The sequence below is a fragment of the Otolemur garnettii genome, unplaced genomic scaffold (assembly GCF_000181295.1).
Source record: "Otolemur garnettii isolate 467f Iridium unplaced genomic scaffold, OtoGar3 scaffold00037, whole genome shotgun sequence".
Classification (NCBI taxonomy): Eukaryota; Metazoa; Chordata; class Mammalia; order Primates; family Galagidae; genus Otolemur; species Otolemur garnettii.
Genome location: NW_003852432.1, coordinates 7,636,701 through 7,645,557, shown reverse-complemented (window position 1 = coordinate 7,645,557; position 8,857 = coordinate 7,636,701). Strand labels below are relative to the sequence as shown.

General features: G+C 40.7%; 1 protein-coding gene across 1 annotated transcript in view; it reads right to left on the bottom strand.

Moving 5' to 3' along the window:
- TSPAN12 (tetraspanin 12) overlaps positions 1-8,857 on the bottom strand; it is an 83,532-nt gene that overhangs the window by 66,172 nt on the left and 8,503 nt on the right. Inside the window, exons 4-5 of the mRNA XM_003789788.3 lie at positions 3,534-3,616; positions 2,255-2,390 (exon numbers count right to left, since the gene is read on the bottom strand). Of these exons, the coding sequence (XP_003789836.1) occupies positions 2,255-2,390; positions 3,534-3,616 (219 nt within the window). The remainder of the gene's footprint in view (positions 1-2,254; positions 2,391-3,533; positions 3,617-8,857) is intronic.

The window sequence follows — 8,857 nt, the reverse complement described above, 5'->3', positions numbered from 1 at the left end:
AAAAGAAAAGAAAGAAAATGTCAACACCCAGCCAGTGTGAAATATTCAATGGGGTGTATGTTTCCATACCTCATCGTGTGAGTACGGTGAACCTGCATGGAAATCGTCTCTCACAGAAAGAACGCTTCCCTTCTCACAGGATGTTATTAGCCCTATCACTGTTCCCTAATCTTGTGCACTGATGAAGAAACAATCCATTTCCGATTGGTCTTTTTAACTATAATAAAGAGAAGATATAAACACCATACCCAGGCAAGGAGCAACAGATTTCTTTTCACTGTTCCACAATATCCTAACATTCCCACAATGATAAGGAAACAGCAGACAGCGATCATGACTGGATGAACCACAGGAAAGTAAGTCAAGATGACTGCCTCCTCCACCCTGAAAAGAGAAAAATGAAGTCATAGTATACACGAAGTATGATCAAAACGCACCCAAGACACAGCACAAGGCACAACTGTGATTTGTGTTAATAATTCTCGAAATCACAATGCCTCAAAACTAGCAACATCCCTCTGCACAGTCTCATCCAAAAGAAACGTTGGAAGGAGAGAGAGAAATGGCAGTCACACTTAAATTGGGTAGTGTAAGGGAGACACCACTGTGAGCCTGTGGTTTGGAAAAAGAAGTCTAGGAATTTTTATTAAAAGTTTGAAATGCATTACATATCTCTCAAATATAGAAGATTTGTATAAAGTTGGTCCTTTAATTTATGTTTAAATTATTGCCCAAATATCTTAAATTGCAAAATAAGATTCCAAACCTTCCACCATCCCCTTTTCACTGCCTATATACCTATGTCAAGAGAAGCAAGGCAGTGGGCATGTTCTCCCTTCCTGACCATGGTTTATTTTCTACAGTATTTTCTGTTTTCTAGCCATTGACCTGAAGAGTTATCCTCTGAGAAGCCAAGAAATACATTAACACAGGTTGCTCCTGTGAAATTCGAAGCTTTAGTTCAGCTTGACACTAAGATTCTGTTTTAATTGGCTTGGCACGGGAACTGGTCAAGCACGAGTGCCTGGGAGCTGGCTCCTAAGAGCCAATTTGTGCTCATCTGTCCCCAACTCCACATTCAATGATTTCCTGTTGGTAACTTGAAATTGACCTTGCTGGGAAAATGGACCCCACGCAAATCCCCAATGCTAAAAACCAAGGCCTTTGTCTGCCTAGAGAGCCAGTTTACCGACACACCGCTGAAGTTTTTTTTTAAGTTCCCAAAGAAAGGAATATACTGAGTGAATTAATTTTTTAGACTGCAGGTATACGTTAGTGGAATCACCACCTGATGCCACAGTAGACAGTATTTTGTACATGCAGTGCACGTCAAAAAAATCTAGATATAAAAAGTACTTTTAACTGATTCAAATTTTTAATGTTAAAAAATACTCTAATTTTTGAATTAAAAGAATCTTATCATAGAATTGGAATGATGAAATGAATTTCAGAAGTAATCTAATTCCAACTCTTAGAGTTTACAAAAATAGCTATTACATTTATGGAAACGAGACTTGCTTTTGTCCACTAAACTATGTAAAGGCAGTGCCGAGATTATAACCTCTGTCTCCTCCCTCACTATCTGAATTTCCACATGAGTTTCTATGGGGGGCTTGATTTTAAAAAGAAGAAGGAAAAAACCAGTTCCATTATGACTTCTCAGATCTAGTCCCACAGGCCCTTTGTGAATATTAATAAGGTCAATGACAGTAGAAGGAACTCATACCTTTCAATGAAAATGTCAACACACAGGGTGGCACCTGTGGCTAGTGAGTAGCCAAGGGTGACAGGTACCCAGTAGCCAAGGGTGATGGGTTCAAACCCACCCCTAGCCAAAACTGCTACAGAAAAATAGCTGGGCATTGTGGCAGGCACCTGTAGTCCCAGCTACTTGGGAGGCTGAGGCAAGAGAATCCCCTAAGCCCAAGAGCTGGAGGTTGCTGTGAGCTGTGATGCCATAGCACTCTACCGAGGGTAACAAAGTAAGACTATGTCTCTTTAAAAAAAAAAGAAAAGAAAGAAAATGTCAACACCCAGCCAGTGTGAAATATTCAATGGGGTGTATGTTTCCATACCTCATCGTGTGAGTACGGTGAACCTGCATGGAAATCGTCTCTCACAGAAAGAACGCTTCCCTTCTCACAGGATGTTATTAGCCCTATCACTGTTCCCTAATCTTGTGCACTGATGAAGAAACAATCCATTTCCGATTGGTCTTTTTAACTATAATAAAGAGAAGATATAAACACCATACCCAGGCAAGGAGCAACAGATTTCTTTTCACTGTTCCACAATATCCTAACATTCCCACAATGATAAGGAAACAGCAGACAGCGATCATGACTGGATGAACCACAGGAAAGTAAGTCAAGATGACTGCCTCCTCCACCCTGAAAAGAGAAAAATGAAGTCATAGTATACACGAAGTATGATCAAAACGCACCCAAGACACAGCACAAGGCACAACTGTGATTTGTGTTAATAATTCTCGAAATCACAATGCCTCAAAACTAGCAACCATGTTGCTATTTATAAAATCAGTGTTTTTTTTTGTTGTTGTTTATTTGCTTGCTTCATTTTTGTTTTTGCTTTGCTTAGCCATATGTATACATATATATATACAAGTGGCAGGAATTCTATCCCTACTCATTTAAAATGTAATATAGGGGCCTTCTCTAAAGTCTGAAGCCTTAGCTTAAGTAAATCACACAGGTCCCTTTGCTATGTATTTCCCAGCTGGGAGGAATCTCTCCTGCTCCGCGATCTTTGACTCCATGTACCACTTTCCTTCTTCCCCACAACTGATCTTCCCTCAAAATGTGAAAGACTTTTTCGCAAAGGGAAATCAATCTACATTCAAAGGAGGAAGAAAGTAGATTTTTGCTAGAACACTAAGAAAGTGATTTTTGCTAGAACACTAAGAAAACTTCATTAACCAGAACCAGTAATAAAAATAATAATAATAATAATAAACTATTACCAAGCTCCCCCGTGTTAGGGACTTTACAGAAATCTATCTCATTTAATCCTTGCCACAATTCAGATGACATCTGTTACAATCTCCATTGAAAGATGAGGGAGTTAAATGTAACTTATCACCTCTGATGTTAGCAGACTACCCTTGAAATTTGAGAAGAAAATGGCATTGTAGGATTTGCTTTTCATTAGCCCAGGAATACAAAGGTAAGGAGAAGCTCGTGGTGATTTTTTTAGAGAAAAATATCTATGCTTCTTTATTTATAAATATGATATGGCTGAGGCACTGTCAGGAGGACAGGTGACAGGTACCGCCATACTCAGAAATGTTCATATGAACAGAATGCTGCCCTCTGATGCCCTCTAGAATCAGTGGTCTACCTTACCAAGAATGCTAGACAATGCCAGTGTCTGCGGCAAAGGTTGCTGTGAGCAGGAAAAACTTCTAATAGACAGTGGATGAGCCCCATCATATAAACAACTAAGGGTAAAATTACCAACAACCAGAATCTAAGAAGATTGGATGGAAGAATTTAGTCACTAGTTATAACCCCTACCTTGTTTCTGCAGTTAAAGTCAGAACGTTATTTAGGTAGTCCCTCATCCAAGCAGAAACCGCCAATACACTGATGGACATTAGCTAGGGAGAAAAAAACACACACACAAACTGGTTACAAATGATTTATGCAACATTCTCTGCAGGATTAAGGTTTTAATTTTTAAAATTAACTTGACAACCTGGCAGGCCCCAGGTTCAGAGCAGACATGGCCCAAGGTGAAGAGGCCACAGAACAACTAACTTTTCAAACATGCAAGTTCAGCCCAAAGCAGGCTGTCATACTGAAGAGCAAGGACGCAACCAAAAACTGCTCCTGAAACAGTTGAACACTGTCAAAAAGAGTCCCAGGGGGTAGTTTAGAATGCCTTCCATTGGCTTCAAACAATTTGAGCATTAAAATGATGGTGATAATAAATGCAAGTGTTTGAAACAAATGTATTAAATTCTATAAATTCATAATACTTGAACAAAGCTCACTGACCACCTTTGTAGAATGTTTCATTACTCAACTTGTTATTCACTATTTATAACTATCCTGTTTCCTGTACAAACTAAAAAGAGAGCCAAAGCTACATGCAAGTTGTTATAGAGGAATTTCTGCAATATGTGCAGAAAGCAGGCTAGAGCATCACCATTGAACAGCCCCCTACTAAATAAGGGATCTTTAGGAAAAGATCCTCAGCAGATGCCAAATTTTCCAGGTCCATGGTTCTCGGTCCTGTCTATACATTAGAATTGCCTAAGACTCAAAAACTTACTGAGCTCAAGTGTACCTTGGACCAATTCTTAGGAGTGGGGCTTGGGCATCAGGAATTAAGTGCCCCAAAGATGTTCTAATGTGCAGGCAGGGTGGGGTGAAAGGGTGATGGAGACTTTCAGGATGGAGATATCAGGCTGGCAAAATCACACCCCACTGATCAACCTCAATATCACAAAAAGACACAACCAGGCACAATGTGTCCCCAACATGATGCTATCAGAAGAACACAGAAATTCTATGAAATATTTTTACCCAAAGTTAAACTTAACCTAATCAAGCCTCCAGCACTATCAGTTTGTAGGAAACAAAAGGGATAGATTTATGCTTGTTGAAAGTCACCATGGGATGCGATCAGCAAAATCAAGAATATGAGAAATTTTACAAGACATCTGGTTCCTTCAATTAGAAATACTGGTGAGTAGAAAATGAAAAGGAGAGAAGGAGAAACTGTTACAGATTAGAGGAGATTTAAGAGATTACCCAGTGCAATAGACTGACCTGGTTTGGGTCCTGATTTAAACAAATCAATTGCAAAGACAACCGGGGAAATTTTAAAACTGATAGATGTTTGAAAACATAAAGAAATTATTTTTATTATGCTAGGTATGATAATGGAATAAGTTTATTTTTTTAAAAGATCCTTTGTTCTACAGACGTATACTGAAGTAATTATAAATGAAGTATAATAATGTCTGGGATATGGTTTAATGGTTTAATAAATAACCTTGACTGGTAGGGGTCAGATGAGAAATAGAGAAGGGTATGTTGGTTAATTGTTGAAACTGGGTCATCAGTATTTGGGGATTAATTATACTGTGCTTTATATTTTCATGTATGTTTTAAATATTTCATAATTCAAAAGTGAAAAAAAGAAACTAAAACACATTAAGAATAAGTTTTTCTGGGAAGCTATTCTAAAAAATGTATGTGAAACCTTAAGTGCTGGAAGTCTTTCCTGTTTTGATGGATGTCTTTTCAAATTGAGACTTATACTTATCTTCTTAAGCACAATTAGCAAAATAACAACTTCTGGGAACTTAATGAACATCAATTACCCTTGTGTGCTACAGATTTAGCTTTAAATGCTGATATAATGACTATGTAACATAGGAACAAATCCATGCTGACTTGAGCAGTGGCCATGAACTGTGCTTTCTGGATAAAGTCTGTAAGGTAAGGAGGACACATAGGGACCTGTGTCCTCGTGAACAAGGAAGTATAATGGCTATCTGCTTGGAACATCTGTCAGTGAGCAGACTCTTCCATCGTTCATTACAAATATTTACTCAACACCTACTATATGCCTTACCCTGGGCAAGATTCAGAGACTCAGTGAAAAAGAGAAGCAATAGCCTGGCCTTTGGGGAGCCTCTCGAGGAACACAGGCCAAAAAGTATACAAAGTAGATAGTTACACAGATTGTAATAAGTTCCATGAAGCAGAGAAAGGTGAAGTAACCCACTGAAGGTCTCACAGAACCTAAGTGGCAGAGCTGGGATTCAAGTTCAACCCACTGGGCTTTGGAGCTCCTGGCTGAGTCATGAACTATCTCCCAGGTTTAGAAAGGAGCAGAGGAGGGCCGTGGGCAGTCTGCAAGTGCAGCAGTCAGACTCCATCTAACTGTCTGAACTATATTCTTTGGGGAACGGGGGCTCAGTGTTTCCTGATCTGTAAATACAACTGTATTTCAACACAGTTAATTTCCTTTGTAAACCAATACACTTTATTCTGGTCATTAAAATATACTTATTCTGAGAATAGGCCCAAGTGTTTCAGAAGGTTGCTAAAGGAGTCAATGGCCTAAGACAGGTTAGGAACCCTGAGACCACGGTTCAGAGAAGAATTAGGCCAGTTATTATTATTCTCATTTCTGTTGGAAATGAACAGATTGTAAAGCTCATAAAAGTCACCAAGTGGGTCAGCCTCAGTATTAATCCTGTTCCCGGCTTCTGTAAACGTGAGGCTTTAACATCTGTTTTATGTGCATGCACTGGACACATTTTGCTCTGGAAAAGCCGATAACGTGCTTCCTTGGCCTTGTCCTGGCCTCCTGCTTCTCTCATCACTCACTCCTTTCTCAGAAGGAAACACCCTCCCAGAGAGGAGCTTTTCAAATATAAACCGACCAATCCACAGTCAACATCCCAGGCACCTCCCTTACCATGGTCTTACACTCAGGTCACTGTACACCTGCCCTAATCACCCAGGGCCAATTACTCAAACAGCAATCCTACACCTTCTCACAGGGCCTCACTCATTCCTTCTCACAGAAATCACAGTAAAAGAATTGCCCACAGTTTCCATCCCTCCGTCTGCCTGGTGACCAAGACAGTGCTTTCCCCTGGTCACCCACGGTGAGGTGTGTACTTCCTCGCTTGAGAACTCTGAGTACCATCAACTCTCTTTTCAAAAACCATCACCTGATTTAACACCTTAGCATACCTAATAGAACCTATTAAAACACACAGGGCTAGCAGAGGACCAAGGGCTCATTTGCTGAATCTGTAATTCTGTGTCCTCCCTCTGCTTGGCTATAATGTGGTTCATTAAATACCTTGTGTCACTGGGACAGAAAAGTCCGTTAATATGATATTTTATTCATTATCTCAGATTATTTTGCAGTTATAGTAATTCTCTTCTCTCTTTAGCACTCCTCAAAGTAACGACTGTTGTTGATTTTTCCATCTAATTTTTTACCTGCTGTTTAGCCAAATTTGCGATGTGATAGCTCTGAGTCAGGTGTCAATAAATTACCTAATTCTTCAATGTGTGTAATCTATTACCAGTGGTTGTCATTATCTATAGTTCTTCCATTTGTAATAAAAATGTGTATTTCTTTTAAATGGTATGTTCCAGAACATTTCTTGTGTGATAGGATTAAAAGCCTGGGCTATGAAGTCATTCTTCCATTCAAAAAATATGTATTGGTCACTTGCTCTTTGTCAGGTATCGTTCTATGCGCTAGAGATGCAATGATCAGCAGGAACAGACACTCTCTCTACTGTGCAATTAACTAAAAAAAGAGGACACACATGTTCATCAGTCACCAGAGAGAGACATATGTAACCGCAGACCTTAACAAGTGCTGGGAAGAAGTAGTGCAGTTGCTGTGAGAATTCCTTTTGGAGTGCCTGACCTATTCCACAGGGTCAAAGGGACTTCTCTAAGATCCAAAGGATAATTACCAAGTTAATTAGGGAATGAACAGCTGAAAACGCTCTTCTGAGAAAGAAGAGCAAAGGCCTTAGGGGAAGGCAGCAGGATAGGTTTAAGAGAAATTGGCACTTGGCCTTAATGGAAGAGCAGGCAGGATTCAGAGCCCAGGGAGACTTCAAGGCCACTTTGAGGTGTTTGGTATTGACCATAAAGATGAAGGGAAGCTCCTGAATTCTGAATCCCAGCCAGGAATACCAGCTCCACTCCTTGGTCACTACCTGACCTTGGGCGTGCCCTTAGACTATTCTAGGCCTCAGTTTTCTTACCTATAAAATGTTATAAAAATAAGTTCTACTTCATAGAGGATCTTTATAATGAAAATTAAAAAAGGACAAGAGCAGGACTTACATTCATTACGTATTACTACTGCAAGTCCCTTTTGCCCTAACAGCTTTATCTTAGCCTTCCTTAGTCAGTTTAACAGATTTGACTACTGTTAAATCAGCACAGAAATGGAATCCCCAGACGTTTAAAGGTCTACCAAATAGATGGGGGGAGGAGGCTCTGTAATAAAGCTACCGACTAGACTTACCACGGCCATCTGCAGTTTCAGCATCTCTAAAACTCAACTCATCTCCATTCCCAATAAAACCTGCATGTCCTTCTTACGGTTTCTCCTGTTTCAGTAAATGCTAGAATCAATCCTTCAATCACATAAACCAGGAACTTGGCAGGCGGCCTGAACCTCTCCCTCTTCCTCAGCCCCACATCTAATTAGTCTCAAGTCCTTCAGAGTGTTCCCGTACAGCGGCTGCTGAACTCCTCCCCCTTTCCCGATGCTTCTGGCTAGTTCAGGCCTTCATCCTCTGTAGCCAAGCAGTTATACTTACTTTATGGTGGAACGCTCCAGCTCCCAGAGTCCACGTCTAATTCACCCTGCAGTTACCGTCATAGAAAATAGATCAAGTCGTCTGCTTACAGCAGCCCTTCATGGCTCCCACCCGATTCCCATCCCCTAACCTCTTGAGCAGAGCACACCAGTCCCCTCCAGCCACCCTTTACCCATCTCCTCAATGCCCCTTCCTGCCAGGTCCTTTCCACACACATTTTGTACATGGACAACAAGCCTAGTGCTCACAGGTCTCCAAAACATACCAAACAGATCACTTGATCCTTCTACACTGTCATCTGTGCAGGTCCCTCAGCCTGGAATGCTGTCCACTGCCAGACTGCCCTTATCATCGGCTGAGCAGTAGCCACTTCTCCTTTAAGGCCTGCCCAAACACGGCTAGAGGGCAAAGGTTTTCTCCTAACTGCGTCCTTCCCACACACCTCCTTCCTCTCAGCGCTCTGATCCTAATTGTCTATCTCTGGCAGAGAGATGATTGCCAAGTGACAAACTCAGA